The 27739-nt window shown below is 45.6% G+C and overlaps 1 protein-coding gene across 6 annotated transcripts in view; it reads left to right on the top strand.

The window, feature by feature from the left end:
• Positions 1 to 27739, top strand: part of DAPK1 (death associated protein kinase 1) — a 210253-nt gene that overhangs the window by 130024 nt on the left and 52490 nt on the right. For all 6 annotated transcript variants that reach the window (XM_027094174.1, XM_027094175.1, XM_027094170.1 and 3 more), the window contains exons 4-16: positions 14232 to 14370; positions 16091 to 16220; positions 16390 to 16438; positions 16525 to 16551; positions 17261 to 17413; positions 17777 to 17822; positions 18981 to 19070; positions 20657 to 20749; positions 23051 to 23170; positions 23629 to 23727; positions 24566 to 24664; positions 26464 to 26562; positions 27462 to 27659. In XM_027094174.1, coding sequence (XP_026949975.1) covers positions 14232 to 14370; positions 16091 to 16220; positions 16390 to 16438; positions 16525 to 16551; positions 17261 to 17413; positions 17777 to 17822; positions 18981 to 19070; positions 20657 to 20749; positions 23051 to 23170; positions 23629 to 23727; positions 24566 to 24664; positions 26464 to 26562; positions 27462 to 27659 — 1342 coding nt within the window. The remainder of the gene's footprint in view (positions 1 to 14231; positions 14371 to 16090; positions 16221 to 16389; positions 16439 to 16524; positions 16552 to 17260; positions 17414 to 17776; positions 17823 to 18980; positions 19071 to 20656; positions 20750 to 23050; positions 23171 to 23628; positions 23728 to 24565; positions 24665 to 26463; positions 26563 to 27461; positions 27660 to 27739) is intronic.

Raw genomic sequence — 27739 nt, 5'->3', positions numbered from 1 at the left:
GCCTCAGCAAACTGCGGCTCTCTCCTTCGACCTTGAACTTGAGCCTGTGGTCATTTAAGTGAGGGGGTTGGATAATCGCACCCGGGACCACTCGGACTAGAGCACAATCGCTCGTTATACTTTGTCCACAACTACTGCCACCTTCTTAACAGCTGAGTGATGTGGCCTGGCCCTGTGCATCGTGCCTGCTGTATTGATAAATCATGATGCATTTTCTGTTTACCAGTCCAGCATCCTATTTCCATCCTGGATACTGAAAGAAAGTCATGATTCTGCTTTTTCATTCATGAATGAAAGTGACTGCTTTAAAATCTTCATCTCTTCACAGAAGTCATACTTTAACCCAGCTTCACAGTTTAGTCCTTCCTGACAATAGAAGACCAGATTTTTGAGGCAAGGGACCTTTTGGGGACCCCAGCTTATTTCCAAATGTATGTCTTTGTACAAGACTGGAATCTTCCTTTTCTTGCCACAGCTGGCAGAGCCAACAAGTTTGGTGCCTCTTGCACAAAGTGTACACCCCTAAAAGCACATAGACCAACTCGCTATTTATTTAATACCATTTCAGGTTTTCTTGCCAGTTACTTCAGTCAGTCATTCTTGAATCATGGAGGTGCCATGTCCACCGGGATGCAAAGAAACTGAAATGAAATTGTTAATTCTTGAAGAGTTAGAGGACCAGGCAGAGCTGCCCAGGCGTGGTGGTTGCATGGTGGGCTGGAGGGTGGGTTGGGAGTGGAGATGTGAAATGAGCTAGAGCTTGTGTGAAAGTTTCCGAGCACCAAAGCAGAAGGGTTTTTGATGTTTCATGAGCAACTACTGTATGCCATACTCTGCTAAGTGCTTTTCATAGAATCTCATTTAATGAAGAAGGCACAGAAGTCATCAGCCTCTTTAGAAAGCTCAGCGTTAGGAGCAAACCCCCTAAGATAAGGAAGTAAAACATTTCCCCTATCCCCAGAAGGGAACTCAAGCAGCTGTATTTTCTCTGAATAGTAATTGACATTACTGAGGACTTTTTATGTGCCAGGCATTGAGCTAATTAAGCACACAAAAGCCCAAGGAGGTAGTGTTCTGAGGCCCCATTCTGGGTGTCTTTTGCTGCATAACGAACCACCCCAAAGCTTAACGGCCTAAAATGGTAACAGTCGTTTGTTTTGATCATGACTCTCTGATGTGGGCAGGGATCAATGGCGCCAGCTCCTCGCTGCTCCCTGTAGCATCAGCAGGTGACTACTTGGGGCTGGAGGACCCCCTTCTAAGACAGCTCTCTCACTTGACGGGCCAGGTGGTACTGACTGTCAGCTGGGAGTTCAGCCGGGGGTGTTGGCTCTGCTCCACGTGTGCCTGCCTCTCCGCAGAGCGGCTTGGGCTCTCCCACAGCATGGCAACTGGGTTCCAAGGGCAAGAATTCCAAACGGGATGTAGAAACTGTCAGCGTCTTATGACTGACACAACATCACTTCTTTCATCTTCTATCGGTCAAGCACAGAGCATGCTCAGGTTTGAGGCGAGGAGACCGAGGCCACAGCTCTCAGTGGGTAGTGGCAAAAAACGGGCAGCCACCTTTATCCTCCACGAGCCCAGAAAGGTTAAGTGCCTTTAACTGGATCACACAGCTAGCACGTTGACAGGTCCCCTGTGCTCTGCGTCTTCTAGATCCTGTGACACTCCCCGAGGTGCCCAGAGCACCTGACGGACCTCAGTCCAGATATCTGTACCTTTTCCTGCCATGAACTGGGCCTGTAGTGTCAATGCCCAGTGAAGCAGATTCTAGAAACATTCCTAAATCACTTCACCTGTATTTAGAATTGACTTTAAGAACATCCCTGGAAGAATCCTAGGCCTGACAAGAAAAGACCCAGGGGTACGTGAGAACCATTTTTAGATACGGGAAAGCTGGTTGTGTAGGTCACGGCGTGGCTTACATTCTGCATCCTGTATTGTTCGTGAGCAGAGCTTGTCAGACTACAGCCGGCGGGCCAAAGCCTGCCACCTGGTTTATGTGTAGCCCTCGAGAAAAAAAATAGTTTGACATTTTTAAATGGTTGAAGAGAAAAGCAAGAAGAATATGTAACAGAGTGAGATAGTTGCAGCAGAGACTGTATAGCACACAAAGCCTCTTACAGAAAAAGTTAGTGGACCTTTGTTCTAGAAGGCAGAGTCAGCACTGTGTTAGCAGAGCTAGATTTCAGGTCCACGTAAGAATTTTCTATCTAGAGCTGTCCACGTGCAGGAACAACAGCTCTCAGCTGAAGGCCACGCAGGCAGAGGGCTGTGCCTAGGATGCTGCTGTCAGTGGTGTGCTGGTAAATGTGTACCGACTGGCTCTCCAGGGAAGAAAAGCCCTGATGTGTAATGTTTGTCTGTTTCTTTGGATCCCACCGTGGTCACAGCTGAAAACCGTGGTCAGTTTTCAGTTCTGACACGATGTCACGAAAGGTGGAGTTGGGAAGAGATGCACATGATCGGCTGCAGGAGTGTTCCAGTTTACCACTGTGATGGGTTCAGGGGATCGATGCTCTGTAATGCTGCCCTCAAGTAGCTCCCAATGCGGAGAGCTGCAGGTGTGCAGGGAGGAACAGTAGTGCTGGGAAACCTTTGACATTCCATCTGCCTCTCTGGGCAGCCATCGTTAGCATCTGCAAACGCAGAAAGATTACGTACCGTGCCCTGGATTACACAGCTGCTAAACTCCACCTGCCGTTTCCTGCCTCACATTTGGTTTAGAAAATCTTGATTTCTACAAAGAGTGATAAGTTGGACTGCATGCAAGTCGAGAACTTCCGTTTAAGAAAACGTCACTTTAAGCAAAGGTAAAATGTAAATGACAGATTGGAAGAAAACATGTGGAATCTTAAGAGATCCAGGCCTAGTGTCGAAAGGTTGTAAAAAACACCTATCAATCAATTAAAATTAAAAACAAAGACAGTCCAATAGAAAAATGGGGAAAGGGTGTGGACATACAGTGTATACCTACTCAAATACGAAGGGGCTTCCCTGGTGGCGCAGTGGTTGCGAGTCCGCCTGACGATGCAGGGGACACGGGTTCATGCCCCGGTCCGGGAAGATCCCACATGCCGCGGAGCGGCTGGGCCCGTGATCCCTGGCCGCTGAGCCTGCGCGTCCGGAGCCTGTGCTCCGCAGCGGGAGAGGCCACAACAGTGAGAGACCCGCGTACTGCAAAAAAAAAAAAAAAAAAAGAAAGGCTGATAAATGTAGGAAAGATGATTAGCCTTTCAATATGAAAGAACATCAGCCTCACTACTAAGCAGAGAAATACTGAGATAATAGTGGGATTCATTTACTTCATCCATCAAATTGGCCCAAAGTAATAATACCAAGCAAGTGAGGCTGTGATCAGAGCACATTCATTGACTGCAGCTGGAAGAACGTAAGTTAAAACGTCCATATACAAAACTAAAGTTCCTTCTATCTCCCCTCCTCCCCAGCCTTGGCCCTCTCCCTCCCTCCCTCCCCCACCTCCCCCAAAGTAAAGATGGTCCGAATTCAACTTAATGGTTTTTCAACTTTGTGATGGTGCCAAAGCAGTAAGCACTCAGTAGAAGCCATACTTCGAAGTTTGAATTTTGATCTTTTCCCAGGGCTAGTGATACCTGGTACACTCCTCTCCCATGATGCTGGGCAGCTCCCAGTCAGCCACACGAAGGGAGAGGACAGGCACTCTACAGGGTACCGCCTTGCCAGCATTTACTGCATATTGTGTTTTATGTTTCAAATCCCATCATGTCTACAAAGTAACCGCTGACCCAGAAATTCCAAATCAGGCCTAGAAAAAAAACTCACATTTTCAGAGGAGGCGGGGACACAAAAAGATCATCCGCCTTGTAGTTTGCGGTCGTGAAAAATTGGAAACAACCTAAAGCCCCTCGGTCGGGGAATAGCTAAGTATACCCTGATCTAGATATCCCTGTGAGCGCCAGGCAGCAGTGAAAAAGGGGACACAGGAGCTCTGCACCAACGGGCATTGCTGAGGTGAGATAGCAAATTCTAGAACGGCTCAGGCAGTCGAGTACCATTTACGTTCTTAAAATGGAGGTGAAAGAATGCTGCGTAGTCCGTAGAACATCCCTAGAAAGTTCCAGGGGCCTATAGACCATAATAGTGTACACAGGTGCTCCTTGACGGATGTTGGGGTTATGTCCTGATAAACCCATTATAAGTTGGAAATGCGTGTAATACACCCAACCTCCCGAGCACTGTAGCTTAGCCTGGCCTCCCCTAAACATGCTCAGAGCACTTTCATCAGCCTACAGTTGGGCAGTTGTCTTGAGTTTAAGTTCAAGAGTAACTACCTTCCTCTTCTTCTCACCAGAAGCAGGAGACACAGATGGACATTTTGTAGACATGGTGGGATTTGAAACACAAAATACAATCCACAGTGAATGCTGGCAACATGGTACCTTATAGAGTATTGGTCACTTCCCCTCGTGATCGCATGGTTGCTGCAGCCCGGCAACACGGGAGAGGAGTGTACCAGGTATCACTAGCCCCAGGAAAAGATCAAAATGCAAATTTCGATATACAGTTTCTACCAAATGCTTATGGCTTTTGCACCATCAGGAAGTTGGAAAATCGTAAGTCAAATTGGCACCATCTGTACTTTTGTGGAGGGTGTAGGGAGGGAGAGGGCCAGGACTGGGGAGAAGGGGAGATAGAAGGAAATTTAGTTTTATATGTGGGTGTTTTAATTTTTCTTAAGGAGAATATATTTATGTATTTCTTGTATAATATTTTCAAGAGACCAAGTTAAAGTTCGGTCCTCCCCACATGGAAGGGCTTCTGTGAGGGAATATGCCGTCTCCCTGGCTAAGCCCGCATCTACCAGGTTGGCCATGCAGGGACCACTTGGGAGGGGTGTGTGAGTGGTGCTGACTTTGGCCCATGAGCTTGAACTTCCCTTGAGGACTCTCTCTCTCTCACCTCCGTCCAGGCCTCAATGTTCTCTTAACACTTTTGCCTAAGCGAGGAAAAGCTTTTGTCCTTAATTTCCTGTTGCAAGATTGAGGCTGGCCAGGAGCGAGGGCACCAGAGTCACATTAGATGGACCCTATTGGGTTGAGGTTACCAGCACTGCCTTCTGCCCGCCCCTCCCACCTTCCCCCTCAGGGCTCTCATCCCTGCGCCCCCCGGCTGCTCTCAGGCACATCTAGACTTCTCTATGTCTAGACCCAAGGAAACTGGGCCGAGGCACCCTTCCAACTTACCTATTTCATGTCTAGGAACCCACCTCTTCCCCAGATTTTTGGCCCCAGGTATGTCCACCCATTTCAGGAAAACTCTTCTGTTTAACCATAGGCGAATGTGTGGTCTCATCGTACCGTTAGCATGACAGCCACATCAGAAGCCCACACGGTACGATGGCAGCTGGACAAGAGATACACGGAGAGTAGCTTCGAGGGTTTTCCTCGCCTGTAGTTAAGAGGAGTGAAGGCCCAGGATGCCTGCATGGAATATTGACCCGCTGACCATGTGGCAGACACACTCATCCTACATCATATTATCCCCATTCATCCCCAGAGGTAATAATGAACAGTAGGTGTTACTATTCCTATTCTACAAGCAAAGGAACTGTGCCTCAGAAAGTAACTTAACCTATCTGAGGTCACAGAGTCCAGACTGAAACCCAGAATGCCTGCCTCCAATGCTTTGTAACCTGAGCCATATTTTTCCTTTAGGGATTTCATTCTAGAAGTCTTCTCCCTGCTTTTTGCGTAACCTCCCAGAGTGGAATGAAAGATCACTTCCCCCTATGAATTTTGAGTGCCAGGCATTCTTTTCCTTGAGAATCCCCAGAACTCCTTTTAAGTTGTTGCTTAAATTTGAAGTGAAAACAGACAGAAAATGTGTTTACAGATACAGCTTGCACTAATTTAAGAGGAGGCATGAAGGTTAGGGCCTCCTTTGATATTATTTATGTGATTTGAGGCAACAGTATATAATCAAAGAATGCTATTCGCAGACTCCTAATCTACTTTGACCTTAAATTCACACCTATTTCACGGATGCAAAAAGGAAGATATCATATTGCGTCTTGCCTTTGGATTCTCCAGCTTCAGTTTTGCATTCCTCAAAGTCCTCAGTAACCCAGGAAATTTAGAGTGTGAGAGGTGAGAATGTGAAAACCCTTCAGGACTTCCCCTAGATTAACAAGAAAGAGTGTTCAGCAGTTGGTGATGACAATGGAGCATTGGGTTTTAATTTGGGGTTTATTTAGAGGCAGAGCCGAGAAGTGGTTGGGTACTTCCCCTCACACCTTCACAGCACGGTCCACCAGGAGAGTTAGGTTTCAAAGAAGACGCATCTCAAAGTGTTGGGGAAATTACTTCAGGATGGGATCAGATATGCATTTTTCTCCCACATTTTCTGACCTGAATTTAAAAGGTTTTATAATAGAGCATGGATGAACCCTTCCTTCACAGGAGAATCGGAAAGCAAGACTAACAAAAAACATCAGTAGATTCTAATTATCGTCTCTCTCCGTTGCATCCTCTCCTTTTCCTGAGTTGCTTTAGACATCCCATATGTAATACTTTGTTTGCAGCCTGTGAGCAATTACTACCTGTTATGGTTTGAATGGTGTCCCATGCCCCCAGAAAAAAGAAGATACGGTGAAGCTCTAAACCCCAGTACCTCAGAATGTGACCTTATTTGAAAATAAGGCCTTAGCGGATGTAATCGGGTTAAAATGAGGCCACTAGGGTGGGCCCTTATCCAACCTGACTGGTGTCCTTATATAAAGGGTAAAATTTAGCCATAAACACAGACATGCACAGAGGGAAGATGATGTGAAGAGACACAGAGAGAAGGAAGTCCATGTGCAGGTATAGGATTTGAGGGATGTATCAACAACCAAGGAAAGCCCAAGGTTGCTGGCAAACCCCTAAAAGCTGGGAAGAATCAAGGAAGATTCCCCTACAGCCTTCAGAGGGAGCAAGGCAGTGCTGACACCTTGATTTCGAACTTGTAGCTTCCAGAACTGTGAGACCGTAGATTTGTTATCTGAAGCCATACAGTTTGTTCGTGTAGCCCTAGTAAACTAACACAGCTACCTGTACCTAACCCTTATAAAATACACATGTAGGATAAATAAGATTGAGAATTTCTGTTCATCTGTTATAGTCAGCGTGGCATTATATTTTCCAAAGATGGCTGCAAGATCAGCCCCTGTCCTACATGTCTGTCTAGACCCTTGAAATTCCCCCATCAAGAGATGAATTCTAGGGCTTCCCTGGTGGCACAGTGGTTAAGAATCCACCTGCCAATGCAGGGGACAGGGGTTCGATCCCTGGTCCAGGAAGATCCCACATGCTGCGGAGCAGCTAAGCCCGTGTGCCACAGCTACTGAGCCTGTGCTCTAGAGCCCACATGCCACAACTATGGAAGCCCATGCACCTAGAGCCGGTACTCTGCAACAAGAGAAGCCACCGCGATGAGAAGCCCGCACACCACGGTGAAGAGTAGCCCCTGCTCGCCACAACTAGAGAAAGCCCGTGCACAGCAACAAAGACACAGCGCAGCCAAAAATAAAATAAATACATTTTTTAAAAAAAGAGATGAATTCTAAATCCCCTCCCTTTGAACCTGGATGGGCTGTGACTCCCTTTTGATGTTCTATGACTTCTGAGGCAGCTTCCACCCTGTTTCCTAGAACACTTGCCCTGGAGCCCTGAACTGCCATGTAAATAGTCCACTTGTCTCGAGTCCTCCATGCTGTGAGGAAGCCCATACTACCCCAAATGGAGAGACCACATGGAGACACAAGACTACATGGAGAGAGGTACCCAGACAGCCCCTAGATGCTCCAGCAACCCTACGGTTTCGGCTTCAGCCACTATCTGATTGCACCCCCATGACAGACACTGAGCCAGAGCTGCCCAGTCCAACCCTTCCTGGATTCCTGACCCATCGAAGCTTTAAGAGACCACAAAATAATTGACATATTTAAAGCCACTAAGTTCTGGGGAGATTTGTTACACAGCAGTAGATGTCTGGGGCAGTTCATGTACTCTGTGCTTTGCATTAGGTGTTTTCATTTTAATTTAAAAAATTTATTGAATTTTTACTTCTGACTAAATAGTTTTATATTTAGAGAAGACCGACTATAACCACAAAATCTCAATGATTTAATCTAATAGTATTTATTTCTCACTCACTCAAAGTCCAATGTGGATGTTACAGGTTGGGTGGCTCTCCTACAAGCATTGACTCAGGGATCCATATTCCTTCTACCTAATGTCTTTGCTGTCCCCGGTCCTCCTTGGGGTCCTCTGCTGGGTCATCTGTGTTCAGGTAGCCAAAGAGAAAGGGTAGAGAGAGAGTGGAAGATCATGTGAGATGTTTCAGAGGCTGGGTCTGAAAGTGGCACACGTCATTCTGGTCCATGTTGCACGGGCTAGAACTAGTCCCTGACTCAAGGGAGCTGGGAAGTGCAGATTAGCTGTGCACCCAGGAGGAAAAGGTAAGTGTAATGGGAGCATAGCTCTGCTACATTCGCACGCTGGCTGATAGAATCTTGTATTATCAGAACTGGAAGGGACATGAGAGATCGGCTTCTCCAAGTGTGGTCCACCAGCATCAGGACCACCTGAGGGACTTGTTAAAATGCAGATTCTGGGGCCCCACCTGCTGAGTCAGAACCTCAGGAAGTGGGTTCTAGCCAGTTGATTTTTGCCAAATCCCCCCCCAGTTCTTGTTATGTACACTAAGGTTAGAGAGTCACTTACCAGTTCAACCCTGTCACTGTACAGATAGCAAAGTTGAGGTCCAGAGAAAGGACGTGACCTCCATACTTCCCTTCCAGCTACTCACAACCTGAGGCCAGAGCTGGAGTTGGGGACCTGTGTGCTGAGGCCCATCGAGTCCTCTTGCCGCCCCTCCCAGGGTTCTGCATCACAGCTGGCCAGGACCCCGATGGTGTGCCCTGGCAGAGCGTACTCGGTTACTGAATTGTAGCCTTGGCCCCCAATTCAACAACCACACATACTTGCTCTGAGACACCAACAGGGAAATCCAGCCCAGTGTGGTAGAATCACAGCGTTTTCCTTGAAAAGTCTCATCAGTTTATAACCAAGAGTCCCCTGCAGTTTAGATTATGACCAGATCTAGTCCAGAATCAAGTCCTGTTGTATCCTGGACATTCCTAGCAAGAGTCGGGGAACCGGAATAGTGTTTTAATATTGAAATTGGAATCCTATAATAATTTCTCTTCTGTCACTCTGCAGGCCTACCTTATCTTTAAAGCTGTAATGTGTCCTAATGACATTCCGATAGAGCTAGCTTGTAGGGGAGGCCTTGGTGGTAATGAAAGGCATGGGGAGGAGAGGGAAACTTCATATTTTCCAGAGCTCTTGATGAAAACAGCCAATGCTTATTAGCATGCATTCCACACAATTTCCATGATGATGCTATAATTTAAAACACTGACTGAAAGACCTAATAAAGGAGGTGAAACTAGCTTTCTAAATTTGCTGAACAAATTGCTCATCTCTCCCTCCATCAATCTTCCTTCTCTTGAGCAAAATGTAAAATTTGGAACAAAGAGTGAAGATACTAGGGTTTTGACTGATCTTTTTGTTAACAGTATTCTGCTGTGTGGCAGCTGCATTGTAAGCATTCGAGTTCTGATTCTAAGCATGTATGTGAAAGTTCCCATGAAAAAAAATCTTCAAGTCACTGTCTACCTTCTGAGTTTGGGGGACAAACGGGGGTAAATTAACAAAGGATACTTATCACGCTCCCCAACCTTTGCTGAAATCACTTAGTTTCAATTACTTTGATTAATCACTGAAGATTTTGTAAGCAGCTAAAACATCTGCCTTCCCATATTGGCGTGAAGGAGAATGAGAATGTAGATAAGACCTTCAGGGCATCAGGAAACCGGTGATGGTTCCAGGCCCAGTGAGATGGGGGGTGTCCTTACCCTCCTGATGCCTAGCTGAACGATTTGGCTCCCAACACAAGCTCATCACACAAGCGATGGTGTGGACCTCATCGTGAACAGCATGGGATTTGCACAGGGCTTGCGAGCAGGGTAGATGGAGAAAATCAGAGATGACGCCTGCCTCCTTCCCCTCAGTTGTGGTCAGGCACTGCCACTTTGCAGTCTGGCCCCTCACTCCAGGGGCTCCAGGGTTGTTCCCAGTTACCACTTCTCTTGTCAGGAAGCACTGTTGGAGTTAAGTTACTCGGGACAGGAAGACTGGACAGGGCACGAGGTGGCCAGCCTGTAGAAAGGCAAACCTGATCTTTGACTGAACTGAGTAAACAGACCCAGTCAAGATGGTGAGTGTTCTGGTCAGCTATTGCTGCATAACAAACTACCCCCAAATTTAATGGGGGGCAGGGTGGGTTCTCTGGGAAGCAGACTCTGAGCTGGAGAAGAGCATGCAGGATGTTCCTTAAGAACTACTCTTAGAATCAAGTCTTCCAAGGGAGAAGAAGCAGTAGGAGTGGGCAGAGAAAGTCATGCTGCCTTGCCGCTCAGTGACAGCCCCGGCTGGCCCAACAGAGTCCTGGAGCCAGAATGACTCTTGAGAGTTGCCCCACATTAGGCTGAGATGACCTGGCTTTTATATCAGGGGTTCACAAACTGGCATGTCTCACAAATCAGGTGGCCACCTCTCTTTGTAAATAAAGTTTTACTGGAACACAGTTCCACCTCTTCGTTTACGTATGATCTAAGGCTGCTTTCATGCTGCTTGCATAGAGCTGAGTAGTTGTGACAGAAGCTGCATGGCCCACGAAGCCTAAACTATTAAATATCTTGCCATTTCTAGAAGTGAGTCGACCTCAGCTTTATGTTTCCACAGTAGCCATTGGCTGTGGGCTTCCAGGGAAAGGACAAGACCTTGGGCAGTGGGTCTGCAGCAGAGGTGAACCCTGCTGGATGAGGGCTGAGGGCTGTGCTGCTTCCACGCCCAGCACTGGGGACAGCAGGTCCTTCCTCAAGAGGAATGTGTGCAGTGCTCATGGTGTCCACCACAGCGGATTAAAACGACCGTTGCATTAGGTGGGTCAGGAACTCTGGAAGGGCTCAGATGGACAGTCTGACCTCCATGGCCTCATCTGGGCTGGAGGGTTCACTGCCAAGATTCCCTCCTCATTCAGTGCTCCTTTGCCTCTTTCTCTCTTTATGGGGCATCTCATCTGGGGGTTCTACATGCCACGGTGTGGTTCGGGATCATCACACTTCTTACAGGAGGGACTCAAGAGGCAGGATGTGGAAGCCCTGGGCCCATGAAAGAGCATACCGGAGATGGCACAGCATCACTCTGCTGCGTCTTATTGGCCAAAGCTATGATGGGGCCCATCCAGATTCAAGGGAATGGAGCCCCAGATGCAAGGTCACAGCACAGAGCAGGGGGCGGGAAGTGCTGTTGCACCGTCTTTGGAAAATCCACAGTGCCTCAGTGGGCCGGGTCTCGGAGCTGTTTGAGCACATCCTTCCCACCTCCACAGTCGCCATCATCACGAGGGGGGCTTGAAATGACCATGGTGGGAATATGACACCTCGGGGATGGGCTTTGCCCCAGCCCAACCCCAGAGAGCCGGTTGTTAAGTATGGCCCAGCACACCATGGCTGCCGTGGTCGGGGCAGCGGGGGTTACGATTTGAAGCAAGGCAAGAAGAAAGACAGCAGTACTGATTGATTGCTGAGGCACTCAACATATCCTGGGACATCAGAACAACTCTAGGGGGTGTCTCTTATTTCACAAAAGAGGAATCCCAGGTGTGGCGAGATTGGGTAACTGGGCAGGATTCGAACCGGGCTCTCCTCACCCTCCGCCAGGTCTCAGGAAGATGAAATAGGCTTCTTGTCACGGGCCTGAGGGAAGCTCAGGTTGGGCGAGAGGGAGGAAAGCCAGCCATAGAAGGAAGGGGAGCAAAGGCCTGGCCGGGGCAGCCGTGAGGTTCCTGGGAAGGACTCATGCCTCCACATCGGGCCCAGCTGTGTGGACACTGGAAGATTCGCCCCAACTCCTAGCAACCAAACCCCAGCCCTTTCTTATTGTCAGGAAACTTATCAATGTTGTAAAGGCACAAGCAGGCTGTGTGAGCAAGGGGGAGTGGGGAAGCCACTGAAGGGGAGGCAAAGAGAGGAAAGGCCGACACCATATTTACAGGAGCACCTGTAATGCTCCCCTGACCGGAAGTACAGTGGTTAAGCCAGACCAATGGACTTGAAAGGGGGAGAGGGGAGAAGCAGGGCAGGAAGGGGACTTTCATGATGGAGCCCGCCCTTAGGCAGGTGGCATGGATTCTTCCTTTATAACAGTACCGGTTCCCCTTACTGGGCCTCAGCCTAAAGCTAGACCTGCCTGCCGCGGGCTTTACATATATTTATTATCATTAGTCCTCAAAACCCTCAGAGGAATGGGTCCTATGATTCCCATTTGATAAGAAAACGAGGCTCAGCAAGAAGGAGTAACCTTCTGGCCGCAGAATCAAGGTTTGCGTTGGATGTGCCAGCTCTGGACCATCTCCCCACCGTGCGGCCGTGATGCCACAGTTTACCTAAGGAATGGCCGCGCGGGCCAGAGAGCAGAGAAGCAAACGGATGATAGAGCGTCTTTCTCAGCGTTAGTTGGTTCACAACTTCCCATTTTTTCCTTCTTTCTGTTCCCTAGAGTTGAAAGATTCCCTCTCCCTGTTTTGTTGGTTTTAAGAGGAATAAAGAAGACAAAATGTGCGACGCAAAGGGCTGCACGGAGTTGGGCAGGGAGCCAGTGCAGGGGCGCAAGGCGGGACGGTGCGTTGGTGGAGGGGCGTTGCTGCATCAGCTGCAGGCCTCTGCCCCCCAGGCAAGGCTCAGGCTCTGTGGCAGAAACGCTCTTGGGCCCCGGGAGGTGGAGGAGTCCCTTCGCCCTCCCCTCCGGATAAACATCCTGAATTTAAATATCAGAGGGAGGCCTTGCAGCGGGAGGATGCAATTAAGACTTCCGAAAACTGATCCTCAGTTTTTCGTGTGCTAAGAATCACCTGGGGTGCTTGTTTAAAATGCTGCCTTCCTGGTCCCCACTCTTAGAAACTCATGCAGCAGGTTGGACGTGAGGCCCAGGGTCCGCATATTGAAAACACCCCAAGCAATTCTGGTGCCGGGAGATCCTGAGCCAGGCTAAGAAAAACACCCACTTGGAGGGTGATGGTGCAGGATCTGAAACTCTTCTTTTACAAAAATAGCTTTTTTGTCATTATAATTTCATCTCAAGGACACCAGTTTTCTTATTCTGGATGTAGATGTGGTAGGTATGTTTATGGAGCTGTCTTGCTGAAAGAAAGATTATGCACATATGGTTATGTGCATAATTGCAGTTAATTATTATGTTGTGAACATATGGTTAAACTCGATAAAGATTAACTTATAAAAACTCTTATTAAAAGTTCCCTGTTATTTGCCATGAATCAGTACCATGGATTTTTTTAGGGGAGTGTGTTCATTCATCCACTTAATTAAAAGTTTTTTCATTCTTGCTGCGTGGCTGGCCCTGTGCAAGAATGGGGAGACTGCGCGCAGTGGGCCAGCAGCCGGGAGCTGACCGCTGCCCTCTAGGGCTTTACAGTCTGGCCAGGGAGACAGATTCATCAAATCCCCAACAACCACGGGCATTTCGATTTTGTGTATGTTTATTCTTATTTGTTAAGGTGTTTGTTAAGTTCATTACTAAATGTGATTTTTATAAACGTAGAAGTATTTACATATATACAAATACAAAGCATACAAACAAAAAATCCTTGTCAGGCCATATATTGTGATTTGGGTTTTAAAAAAAATTGGCTAATACAGAGATTTTGAATTTTCCAGGTGTCTCTCTTTGGGCTAGGAAGATATAGTCTATAAATTCTATACAAAGTTGGATTGTAGTTTTTTTTTAATCAGTGAATTAAGACTTCCTCTCTAAACATGTTTAATTAAGATGTCTGAAGGATGCATTCATTTTTTTCCCCATCACATTTCTACTCTCTCCCCTATTTGTGAACCTAGCACATTAGGAAAGCAGTACCCAAGTGCTTTCAAGCACAAATGTACCTGAATGCAGAATTCTTATCCAACAGGGAGAATCAGAGAATTCTGATTCCTTGCTTGGCAGTTTCAGCATGTCCTCAATGCTATTTTCTTGCCAGACACTTGAGCGTGCAAATCATCTATGAGAGGACAAATCAATATGAGACAGAACTGTCGTCAATAACCTCTGCCTCTTGATTTTCAGTGTTGCAGGTGGTGAACTCTTTGACTTCTTAGCTGAAAAGGAATCTCTGACTGAAGAGGAAGCAACTGAATTTCTCAAACAAATTCTTAATGGTGTTTACTACCTGCATTCCCTTCAGATTGCCCACTTTGATCTCAAGGTATGTTGCTCGGTGTGAATCAGATAAAAGCTTACACGTACCACAGCGTTCGCTGTCTGCTAAGAAAAACTGAGGGCGTCCCAAAGAGATACATGTTTTTTTCCTAGAGGGGTTTAACCAATGAAATTATCAATATAAATCAGCAAGTGTATAATGCATGCCTACTACAGGAATTCCTGACCAATGTGTGAGATAGAGGTTTAAGATGAATGATTACATTTGAGAATTCTTGGGGAAGAATCAAGGGGTCTTACCAGCCAGATCTTTAAGAAAGGGGGCTGCTGTTGGATATGGGGTATTTTCAACCTAGAGTACCCATTGGCTGCCCAGTTTCCATCCCCTTCTGGCTACAAGGCATATAAGATGGAAGGTGTCTTGATCTCTACTCTCCCTCTTGATGCAAAGGCTTCTGGGCTGACTCAGTCTCTGGCAATCAATCAAACCAAACTCTGAGACTGGCTAATTGTGGTCTTTGCTTGGCTGCAGGCAAGGCATTATCGGACATAAAAAGGCACATCCTACTCCCATCCATCACAGAGGTGATGGTCTCTCTGAGAGGGGAAGATATACATATGAGCAACAGAAGTGGCAATGTAAGATTCAGGTACAATCCGAGGCAGCGAGAAGATTATCACAAAAAGTGTGGGGTTGATTGCCAAGTGAGTGATTCAGACCATTGGAGCTAGGATAGATGTAAGAGAAGGGAAGATTTTCTCCATACTTATTGTAGCAGAGCCGTCAAGACCCCATCTGGATCCCCCAACACTCACTAACACACACGCCAAAGACTGCTGCTGGGAGCTGGAAATGCCAAAGAGTAAATGCCTACTGAAGCAGCTCTTAGCAGTGGAGCTGGGGAGAAGGTGGATAAATACCCCAACTCCCTCGTGCTTCAGTTGAAAAATTCTGAGTGCTGCCCATTCTCCCCAAGTCCTCCAAAGGGATTGTGCTCCAGTCACCCCCACCTTGATAAGACACTTTGTAACAGCTTCCTTCCTTCTGTTTCCTGTCTCCCCATTCCTCTACCAAGTATTCCCTGGAGTCCCCTCCTACATCAGCTGCTTGCATCCAAATCCATGTCACAGGTCTGCTCCTGGGAGAATCTAAACCAAGACATTTATTTTTCCTAGTGTTCTCTTGCAACTACTCTTTCATCCCTACGTTTTGGTTGTTTTTTCAGGGAAGAGGAAGAACTACCTGCCATCTTGTCTTCAGCATAACATATGATAGGGGTTTTTTTAATTGTGGAAAAATAAACATAATATAAAATTTACCATTTTAACCATTTCAAAGTATGCAGTTAAGTGACATTAAGTATATTCACATTGTTGTACAACCGTCACAGCCATCTATTTCTGGAAATTATTGATCTTCCCAAACTGAAACTATGTACCCATTAAACACTAACTCCCCAACCCTCCTACCCCCAGCTGCTAGCATCCACTATTCTACTTTCTGTCACTATGATTTTGCGTATTCTAGGTATTTCATGTAAGTGGAATCACGCACTATTTCTCCTTTTGTGACTGACTTATTTCAGTTCACATAGTGTCTTCAGGGTTCATGCATATTGTAGCGCATGTCAGAATTTCCTTTCTTTCTCAGGCTGAATGGTATTCCATTGTATGGATAGACCACGTTTTGTTTATCCATTCATCTGATGGGCATCATGTTATTTCCACCTATGAACATTGCTGTACTATTTTTCTTTTTTTTAAAGCCTGAAAACATAATGCTTTTGGATAGAAATGTTCCCAAACCTCGGATCAAGATCATCGACTTTGGGTTGGCCCATAAAATTGACTTTGGAAATGAATTCAAGAACATATTTGGGACACCAGAGTTTGTTGGTAAGTTTTCTTATTCCTGTGGTCATTCATTTCTCATAAACATTATGCTGGCAAAATTCACCCTGCTGCAGCATCATTTCCCTGGTACATGTTTCTGGTTTATACATGAAGATTAGAATCTGTTGGTTCACTTTCTTCCCTAACTAAATGTGCGTTCATTTCCTCTTAGCTCCTGAGATAGTCAACTATGAACCTCTTGGTCTTGAGGCAGACATGTGGTAAGGAGCATGTTCTTGATGTTGTCACCTTTCTGATTTATTTTACTATTCTTCTGATGTTGTTTTTCTTTTTATTTTGTGTCTAGGAGTATTGGGGTAATAACCTATATTCTGTAAGTACCCAAATCCACAGCTCATGTTCTTTTCGTTTTTCTTTGAGACCGTATGTTTTACTGACCATTCTATGTGTCGTGTTGATCAGTTCAGCTTATGTATGCTTTTTTTTTTTTTTTTTTGGCGGTACGTGGGCCTCTCACTGTTGTGCCTCTCCTGTTGCGGAGCACAGGCTCCGGACGCGCAGGCTCAGCGGCCATGGGTCACGGGCCCAGCCGCTCCGCAGCATGTGGGATCTTCCCGGACCGGGGCACGAACCCGTGTCCCCTGCATCGGCAGGCGGACTCTCAACCACTGCGCCACCAGGGAAGCCCTATGCTTTTTAAACATATTCATTTTACACCTCCACAACATGTTTAGTTTATACTAATGAAACATTTTCTCCTAATTTGAAATGAGTCATCAGAAACTGCAGCATAATCACTGAAAGAAAGCATGGCTGTCTATTACTGCTGAGAAAATAGGAAAGGCTTTCTTTTTCTTTTTTTTAAACTACTAAATGCTGTTCTAAATTAACTGTCCTTTGCATTAAGCTGAAGCTTTTGTGCATGACAATTAAATGGCCTATAAAATGTAACTGAATTCTAAAGTGACCGCTCAAGCACCAGATTATAATGTTATTCCTCGCTCCCTTTATCAGATATTGTAGGAACAGAATGACAACACACGAGGGACTTACTCACGTTCTGTGCCCTGTTTTATTAACAGCCTAAGTGGGGCATCCCCATTTCTTGGAGACACTAAACAAGAAACGTTAGCGAACGTATCTGCTGTCAACTACGAATTTGAGGAAGAATACTTCAGTAATACCAGTGCCCTAGCCAAAGATTTCATAAGAAGACTCCTCGTCAAGGATCCAAAGTGAGTGTCCATTATACCCGAAAGGTGCCCAGCTGTGGCCTCAGCTAGAAGAGAGCACCTGTCCTGTGCACATGGCCACGTTTATGCGACCCTGGTTGTTTCCTCCTGGCAAAGAGAAGCATGCTGTGTGAAACGCTTCAGAAAATGCAGGCAGGGCCCTTTGTACCTGCTCAGTCAGCCCCTGCGGGCACAGTGAAATAATCACACAAAGTCTGATGTTGTTTTCGGCTCCGTGAAGCAGGCCCCGAACTGCATTTTCCAGAGCATCTCCTTGGTAGGCCCAGCCGGCATGGAAACAACCTTAGTGTTTGCTTCTATGGTCACCGCATTTTTTTTTTCTTTCCCCTCCCCCCCCCCACAAAGGAAGAGAATGACAATTCAAGATAGTTTGCAGCATCCCTGGATCAAGGTAAGTTGCATATTGCGATTGGTTTGGGGATTATAGGGCGACCTGGAATTCGTTTGTTCTAGGGTATCACTAGGCACTGTGGGTTCTAACCACGGTCACGTCTGGAGTATTGTGTTTGCTGTTGGTGCTATACTTTAAGACAGCTGACAGCTGAGAGAATCCTCATGATGACGGAGGTAGAAAGGAGTGAGCTACCACAGTGCAGGACTGTAATGAGGAACTGAAGGGCAGGTCCACTCAACAATGTCGAGTTTGATTGTGGGATATTAGCCCAAACAATATTTTTGAAAATTCTTGAATTAACTTCCAGCATTTAAGTATCATATCAAATCTGGATTTCCAGCTTCTCTTGAAAAATCTGAAGATCTATCAGCACTGAGCCCTCATTCTGCAAGGCTGCCAGAAACTCTGCCCAGTTGCCTTTGTACCAGGCCAGCAGCCACCCCCGATGTATATACACCTTTACACTGTTTGCCTGGCGCCTGTCAGCATTTGGGTTAAAGAACTGAAGTTGCTTCAGCTAGACCAGAAAGGACTAAGGGTGGGGAAGCATGGCAATTACAGAATAAAATCATGGAACCAATAAGTGGATTGTGGTGCAGTAACTTGCGTTGCACAAGTAGGTTTGGGGCAGCTGGAGACCTCTGTCTGTGCCAGCTCCCAGCAGTTGCCTGGGCTTCCCTAGAAAGCAACGGTGTCTCCTTCCTTCAGAGGTAGAGTTGCATGGCCTCCTGAAAAAATGCAGTAGGAGGGATTTTAATGCTGTAAGATAGACCGAATTTGCTAACATCTGAGGTCCCAACCAGCTCTAAATGACTTGATGATGTTAAGTTCACATGCCTCGCAATGTGGCCTCACCGTGAATCATGCCATTCCCAGATTCTCTCATGGAAAGTTGTAATTCAGCTTGTCCAAGCTCAACTTTTCAACTTTCCCTCAAGATCCAGTCTTCATGGATTTGCTCAAACCCTTAGCCACAAGAGTTTAGCCTCTGGAGACTAGGTTCCTGGATCAGGCCTATCATCCCAACTCGTTTTGTTACTTTAGCAAGGTGAATATGTAAGCGTCCCAAATAATGAGAGGATTTCAAAAGTTGTCATGTAACGCATTTCTATAATTTGAGAGCTCTAAATGGTCTTTCTTGGATTTTCATTTTAGCCTAAAGATACCCAACAAGCACTTAGTAGAAAAGCATCGGCAGTAAACATGGAGAAATTCAAGAAGTTCGCAGCCCGGAAAAAATGGAAAGTAAGATTGTTTGATTTGAAGGGATGAACTAATTCTGTGTCCCCTGTGGCTCTCCCTCTGTTCAGGGCTCACTTCTTCTGATACTGGCAATGCAGAACTGCATCCTTCTTAAAAATTCACTCTGTAGTCATCTGCACTATTGCCCTATTTTCGAAGACAATCAAAGATACTATTTCAGTCCTATTAACTCATCTTTTCACATGTAATTTTGCATTTTTTTAAATTAAAACCATTCCCAAGGCAAATTTTTAAATCAGTACAATAAAATTAGAGTGCCATCTTTTTCTAAAGGCAACAAGCCACATTTTAAATAGATTTGTTTCTTGCGGTAGGCACCATAGCATTATGATTATACCAGAACTTGTGTAAATGGTTCTCTAAATCCAGCCTGGGTCTGTGAGTGGTTGGGATGGGGGTGGGGTGTGACCATGAGCGTCTGCGATGTGATCCCTTCTCAGTGCGGATGGTTTCTGCAGGGGCTGAGTAGGATGTGGCTCTAAAGGGCATTCCAGCCAAACTTGAACAAATGAAAATTCAGGGTTAAGAAGGGGACAGGATGGCTTCCTGTGCACAGGGTCATGTCAAGCCCAGAGGAAGCAGGTACTTGCCATGTCTCCTCATCACTGGGCCAGAAGTGTACCTCATTGTACTCATCAGGTTGGGGATGGCTTGACAGAGATGAGGAGGACCACAGCCATGGGTTACTCAAGACTTGACTCTTAGTCTCAAAGAAGCCTTGAAAATAAGGCTTAAAATGTAGAGTGAACCACCATAAGTTTCTCTTTCTCTCCCTCTCTTTCATTCATGTACAGACACGCACACACACACACATTCTTTACCTGTTGCTTCTGCCTTTGAGAGTAAGTGCAGAGGTGTTTGTCCTATAGGCTAAAGAGTCCCCAACCTGCTCATTTCCAACAACTGGATGAGTTTTGAGAGTCACACTGTCTGCCATTACCAACTTGCCTGGGCACCGAGGACACAGGGCAAGACCCTTGCATACCATGCTTCTCTGAGGGGAGACGTGCAAGGGCTTTGTTAGGGTAAGATCCCATTCCTCAAAGAGTAGAGAGTGACTATGGAGAGAGAAGGGATGCATCCAGTTCTGCAGCTTAATAACGAAATGCAGGAGAATCTCTCTCTATTGTTGTCTTGATTTATAAGACCTTTACAAATTTCTTTAAGCAAATATGATCCGGGCTTCCCTGGTGGCGCAGTGGTTGAGAGTCTGCCTGCCGATGCAGGGGATATGGGTTCGTGCCCTGGTCCAGGAAGATCCCACATGCCGCGGAGCGGCTGGGCCCGTGAGCCATGGCCGCTGAGCCTGCGCGTCCGGAGCCTGTGCTCCGCAACGGGAGAGGCCACAATAGTGAGAGGCCCGCGTACCATAAAAAATAAAAAAAAATATGATCCAACCTGCTTGTGGGATCGCCCACCCCTGAAGAATAATACACGCTGTCAGCCTTGAATGCTATCTCAAAGGCTTTGTCATTTGCACTAATTTGAGTATTGTTATGTAAGCTCTCTCTCCTCCTCTCCCCCTGCATTTTTTTCACTCTCTCTCTCTCTCTCTTTTTTTTTTAAAGCAATCTGTTCGCTTGATATCACTGTGCCAAAGATTATCCAGGTCATTCTTGTCCAGAAGTAACATGAGTGTTGCCAGAAGCGATGATACTCTGGTAAGCAAACCTTTTCCCCAGATAGATTTGTTCTTAGCACTGTGTATTTACCGTGTTTAGGTTGTTTAATTTGTTCAGCAACCCAGAAAACCTGAAGTCTTGGAAACATCAGGCCTGTTCTTCCTCCTCTTGAGTGGGGGAGTTGGGGTGGCTGATTGGATCTACTCTGTTACTGTTTCGTCCTTTTTCCTCTTTGTTTTGATTGGCTATACCTGCTAGCTCTAACACTACCACCTTCCCACCCTCCTCTCACCCCCAACACGGTTTGATAAAAGAGAGGCTTGCCAGTAGAAGAGGAAAGATCATATTCTAATTTTCATGAACTAAAACGAGAGCCCTCTGTTTCCACCAACCTTGGAGAATCTTAGACTGTACTAGTACAAAAGGGGCAGACAACCCTCCTTCTGAACACATACACACACACACACACACACACACACACACACACACACACCAGAAAATCAGGGGAAATGCAGTGGAATTTGCTGATATAGTTCGTGGTAGACCAGAAGGCTAAACCCACTCACTTTGTTGATGTTGTATTGATTTCTAAAGGCTCTTGAGAACAACTCCACGACTTTTTTCCCTTAATCCAAACTGAAACCTAATCACAGATTAACTCTTCAGATATGACTGGACACATCAGAATTCAACGAGACTTTCCCCAACAGTCAGACAACGGGGCTTTGTGAATCCTGGAGGTAAAGGGGACTCCAGAAAAGGCAGAAAGGGTGGTTCTGTGGGAACCAGCCTGCTCCTGTAACTGAATAGTCAGTGTTTCCTGAGTGGAATCCGGGAAATCCAAGGGCAGGATCACACATCAGCAGACACCAGCTCTTTTTTTACTCCCTGAAGCCAGTAGTTTTACTCAAGTTCCAGATCTAACCTTATAGCCTGAAAAGAGATAGGAAATTTTAAAAAGAAATAAAGAAGTAGGAGAGAAGCAAGTTAGGAGGAGAAGGGAGAGAAAGAGGAGGAAAGCTGGACTGGGGAATTGTTTGAGGGTGGCCGTGGAACCAGGATAAGATATAAACTATTAATCTAAGTAAGGTGATGAGAACAATGAAATCTTACAAATTAAAATTGCCCTGAATAATCAGTTGGGAGACAGTTTGTTGCAATGAAGAGTTTAGGGTAAGAGAGGGACAGGGCTTGTGTAGAAGCTCCAGGTGGGAAGACCCCCCTCCCCAGCCCTCAGGGTCTCTCTCTCATCATCTCAGTGTCCTGCTGATCGTGAGGCTGTGTTACAACAACGTGCTTATTCCTCCCATTCTCCCATTTCTTGTCACTCTCACTTTCAGTCAAATGTCTCTTAGTCTTCAACTCGGATTGTGATAGAAAAGCAAAACCAGTGGTGTTCTTAAACATGTACTCTGTGCAGATATTATTATGTCTCTCATGAAGCTTGTTTGGATTCAGATTTATAGAGAAGAGAAAGCAGAGTTCAGAGAAACGCCTTCTCCATTCCACCCCCCATAGGCAGAGGTTCAGCCTCTGTAGGTACGCTTTTCCAGATTTGAAATTTTAGTAGCAGTACCTCTGTAAGTCCAAAACTTTTGTTTGGGACTTTTCTAGCTTATTTTTTTTTTGTTTTAATTTACCATATTGTGCAAATTTCTTATTATTTATATTTAAGAAAGTACTTTAACAAAGTAGCAAAAATTTAACAAACTTACTGTTCCACAGTATCTAGTTATTTTCTCTTTGTAAATGAAATGCCTCCATTTTCCCATTTCTGGCCTTTATTTTTACATTTCTCCCCTTTTCATACCTTTTTTTAAAAATAATTGTGACCAGCTTTCAGAGAATTTTGCTATGTTATAGAATACCTAGAGAATGAAGAATTTCTAGTGCTCAAAAACTGACAATCTGTAATTGCAAAAATTACAAAGTAAGACTTTCTTATTCAAAGATATCATTTCCTTGGTTCTATGGTTTTTAGAATCTGAGTTACACCTGAAATTTTCTACAGTGGTTTCTGGGACTATATGTTTTTAAAGATTCCTAAGGTAAACACAAAGTGTAGTTTGTCATCAATCGTTGTTCTAAATCTGAATCTTAAGAGATGTTTGCTCTCTGGGTAATAATGCAGGCAGCATAAAGACACTGATAAATAGTAGGTGAAGGGGCAAAAAATGACCTCCTGCTTCCCTTCATGACCAGGTGGATTTTGGGATTAAATGGCTTACTTTCCCCTGAACACTCCTTTTAATAAATGAGCATTGGTTTCTCTGATGTTGGTAAAAGGAGCAGCATGACCAACAGTCTAACACTTTTTCCCTCTTCCATGTCTCTCTCAAGGATGAGGAAGACTCCTTCGTGATGAAAGCTATCATCCACGCCATCAACGATGACAACGTCCCAGGCCTGCAGCACCTCCTGGGCTCCTTGTCCAACTATGACGTTAACCAACCCAACAAGGTCTGATGCTGTCCTGCCAGGGGTAGTGGGGGTCGGGGGGTCATGGTGATTGGGCACCTCCAAGTCCAAGGTGGAAAGACCCCATCTGCTCTTCATTCTCCCTTACTGTTGTAAGCTCCATACTGTGGGGAAAATCACTTCTGCTTAGAAAGTGAGCTGAGTTAGGAATAAGGTCTTTTTGCATTGAGGGCCTTTCTACACGCACCTAGCACTCGCCTCTAACCATGAAAATTTAAATGTGCTCATCGTGCAAATGAAAATGTCACTTTGGATTGTGAATCCAAAAGAGGAAGATGTTGTGTCCTTCTGACTGTCTTCCGTTCCTGTCACGCAGGACAGGAATGTGTCCTGTGTCTATGGAGACACAGGAAGGTATCTGGGGCAGCAGGGCTAGTTTGGGCTTTTCCTTTCCTACCAAACCTGAAAAATAGGTATTTTTTTTTTCTTGCCTTTTCCAGCATGGGACACCACCGTTACTTATTGCTGCTGGCTGTGGGAATATTCAAATACTACAGTTGCTCATTAAAAGAGGCTCAAGAATCGATGTCCAGGATAAGGTCATAATTCTGTTTTATTGCAAAGGAATTAATTTTTTAAGTATTTCCAAATGTCTCTAATCGAAAGGTAATAGAGAAAAATAACACATATGCCCTACTTCGTTTCTCAGTTTCCTATAAAGGAAGATGAACTACTTGAATAGCCTGTTCCTGTCTAACATGTTACAGAGAAAAAGGCAAACATTCATCTTCCTCGTGGCTCAGTTGCCCTGCATCATCCTTTCTTTGTGTCCTGCCCCACATGGACTCCTTACTGATCATATTTACTCAGCGGTGTTATTTGATGTCACATTGAAAATGTTTTAATTATCCAATTAATCTCATCAGAAATGTATTTGCCCGCACATTAATTAGGGCAACAGAGTAAGGAGGATATGCTTTGAGGTGTAGACCACATTGGAAGTGTAGACACAAGTGATGATCAGCTAAGCGTCATTACAACGGGTCTGTCATCAGCTTCCATAGACTTTCAACTGAGCTGTAAAGGGACTAGATCTGGCCCTTGACAATATAGGGAATTCTAACCAGAAGTTGAAATGAAGGTTTTAGGAAAAGAAAAACAACTTTTTATTTCTAAATAATTCTACATTTACCAAAAAAAAATCTGCAGAGATAGTATAGAGAGCTCCCTTATCCCTTTCACCCAGCTTCCTGGAATGTTAACGTCTTACATAACCTTGGTCCCTTTGTCAAACTGAAAAGTGAAATGGGGTTTTATTCCTCTTGGGAGTTACTCCTTTGGAGTTTGTCATCACATAGGAAGGGAAATATAGCAACTGAGTGATGTTTGCATTCAGATCCAGTCTGGGAATGTGACTCTGCCTTGGTTTTTCTACAGGGTGGATCCAATGCCATCTACTGGGCCTCTCGGCATGGCCACGTAGATACCTTGAAATTTCTCAATGAGAACAAATGCCCTTTGGATGTTAAAGACAAGGTAAGGCCACTTCTCTTCTTAAGGAAAGTAATAAAAGGCATGCCTTCTGCATCATGACCCAAAGAACAAGGATTCAGGACCAAAATCTTCCTACAGAGAATTTAAGTAGAAGTTTCTTTTTGCTGGTGGCTTAGTCTAATATTAAAATCAGGGGGATTCCCTGGTGGCGCAGTGGTTGAGAGTCCGCCTGCCGATGCAGGGGACGCGGGTTCGAGCCCCAGTCCGGGAGGATCCCGCATGCCGCGGAGCGGCTGGGCCCGTGAGCCATGGCCGCTGAGCCTGTGCGTCCGGAGCCTGTGCTCCGCAACGGGAGAGGCCACAACAGTGAGAGGCCCGCGTACCACAAAAAGAAAAATTTTTTTTAAATATAAATAAATAAAATCTGATTTTACTTGAAATCTGCCAAGGGTTTTCCATGTTATATAAGCAGTGAACTATCTTCCCCATAACATGAAAACTCAAAGTTCAGCCAGAAAGACAACCAGAAAGTGACCTGAGTCCTGGTCCTCTTCTTGACCTGCCATGGGCACATCTCTACCATTCTCTTCCTCTTTGATGTGACTGACTGACGGTGCTGACCTTACGATCACTGGCACTAGAAGGGTTAATGAGACAATGCAAGTAAAGTAAGGCTTTTGGGGTAAAGATGTTATCAAAATGATTGGTTTAGGAAGATACCTTACTTTCACGTACCCACGTTTCATTCAGTCCACACAGCGGCCCTGTGAATTAATTGCAGGGCTGGGACCTGAACTTAAGATTCCTATTTTCTCATCTGTTACGTATTCCATTATGCAACCCCTCTCTGATTCTACTACCAGTAGACTGATTTGTCATGTTCAGTCAGGGCTGCCACATACAATTGTATGGATGTGCACTGCACCATATCTAAGGGAGGACATTTACATTAAAGACATACATTTTTTTTTTCATTATTATTTTTTAAATATTTATTTATTTATTTTTGGCTGCATCGGGTCTTTGTTGCAGCACTTGAGATCTTTCGTTGTAGTGCGCGGGCTCTTCGTTGTGGCCCGTGGGCTCTGGAGCACGTGGGCTCTGTAGTTGTGGCTCGCATACTCGGTAGTTGCAGCGTGCAGGCTTAGTTGCCCCATGGCATGCGGAACCTTAGTTTCCTGACCAGGGATCAAACCTGCATCCCCTGCATTGGAAGGCAGATTCTTAACCATTGGACCACATACATTTATTATAACAGTTTTCTGCCGGGTGGCAACAAGTATCTCATTCTGTTATGTTTTTAGATCAGTTTATTCTGACAGTTTCATGGCAGATATAAAAAAAAATCTTAAGGAAGTTGCATCTATTACTAATTCATAGAATGTTATTGTATGGGCTAATGGTAATGTTTTTTAAAATCTCTGAGAATGTAAGAAATTACATTCTAAACATAGACAAAATGAAATCAGAAACTTGGTAATATATAAAACCCTGTGTTTAAAGAACTTAATATTAAAAAAGGAATTTTGTGTTTTGAAAAAAAATCACATAGCTGGAAGCGTCAGTATATAATGAAAATTGAGACCAGCTATCACAAAAAAGGGAACGCACTCTTACTTAGGGAGGGAGGGAGGGTTATCACACACAGGATGAGCCAGGTGTGTGGATTTAACGCTAGCTACATAGTGGGTGCCCCACCCCAGGGTCCTTGGCCCAGTCACCAAAGGGGCATCTGGCCTGAGAGGGGCAGGTACCACCTCAGGGGAGGAGGTGGAGCCAGGCATGGGTGGGAGGGGGACGGCTCCCAGGGGGCTCTGAATCTTTGGCTGTGTCTTTTGCAGTCTGGAGAGACAGCCCTTCATGTGGCAGCTCGCTATGGCCATGCCGATGTGGTTCAGTTACTGTGCAGCTTTGGCTCAAATCCCAACTTCCAGGACAAGGTGGGTCATGGTACCTGATGTCCTCACTTCTTTCTGCTTTTTGCATGGGTATACAGGCAGCCAGGTGATGTGTCTGGGTCTTACGGAGTTCTATCCAAGTTAGGTTTTCTGCTTAGATTACAGAGGGCAGGGACTCGAACAAAAGCACTAACATTCATTCATCCGTTCATTAATCCTCTGGACAACCCTGTAATTCTCATTTTACAGATGAGGAAACTGAGGCAGAGAGAGGTTCAAGAACTTGCCCAAGGTAACACAGCTCAACGGTGGTGGAGCCGGTGCTCAAGCCCACCCGGTCTGGTTCCAGAGTCTGTGTTCGTAACCACTACAGTACAGCCGCCCCTCATAGACAGATACATGTGTCTAATGATGTCGATCATGAATATGTAGACCTCACGACCAACCATTTTTGTTAAAGCTTGGTTGTCTTGGCCCCTTCTTTGCCAGAGCAGTAATCAATTTATGTGACTCATCTTTATGCTATACACATGACAGGAATCTTGGGGCATCAAGATTATTCGAAGAGTTCCTGCTCAGAGAAGTGCTGTCCCATGGTTAGTAGTCTCCAATGAAGTAAAGGACAGACAGCACTTTTATGAGACAGATGATATAAATCCACCCACGCAGAGGCTCTATTGTTCAGAAGAGCTGAGCCATGGTTCCAGTGGGCTCCGCAAAGTCAGTTGTCAGTAAAATGCTGAGAAAGCTGAATTCGAATTAAGGAAAGCCGTCAGACCCATGCCCGTTATTTCACACTAATGTTTTGCTCCAATAGCTACGAGCTCTTTCAATCCGCTGCCTTGAGTTTGCTGCCAGGTTTGGCCAGGACTCTCACCATGCCTGTACTTTCTTTCATAGTCTTGCATTCTCCTCCTCTATGTACTTGTCTCCTTGGCCAGGAAGAAGAAACACCCCTGCACTGTGCTGCCTGGCACGGCTATTACTCTGTGGCCAAAGTCCTTTGCGAAGCCGGCTGCAATGTGAACATTAAGAATCGAGAAGGAGAGACCCCCCTCCTGACAGCCTCCGCCAGGGGCTACCACGACATTGTGGAGTGCCTGGCTGAACACGGAGCCGACCTTAATGCATCCGACAAGGTGCTTAGTGGGTCAATATATCCCACTTGCTGAAAAGTGATCTGGGGGGCTGGAGGGACCGCAAGACTTCTCAGTGACTT

This window comes from Aethalodelphis obliquidens, unplaced genomic scaffold, assembly GCF_003676395.1.
Source record: "Aethalodelphis obliquidens isolate GAN/ISIS:26980383/991018 unplaced genomic scaffold, ASM367639v1 scaffold88, whole genome shotgun sequence".
Taxonomy (NCBI): Eukaryota; Metazoa; Chordata; class Mammalia; order Artiodactyla; family Delphinidae; genus Aethalodelphis; species Aethalodelphis obliquidens.
The sequence above is the reverse complement of the archived record's forward strand: the minus strand, read 5'-3'. Positions and strand labels throughout refer to the sequence as shown.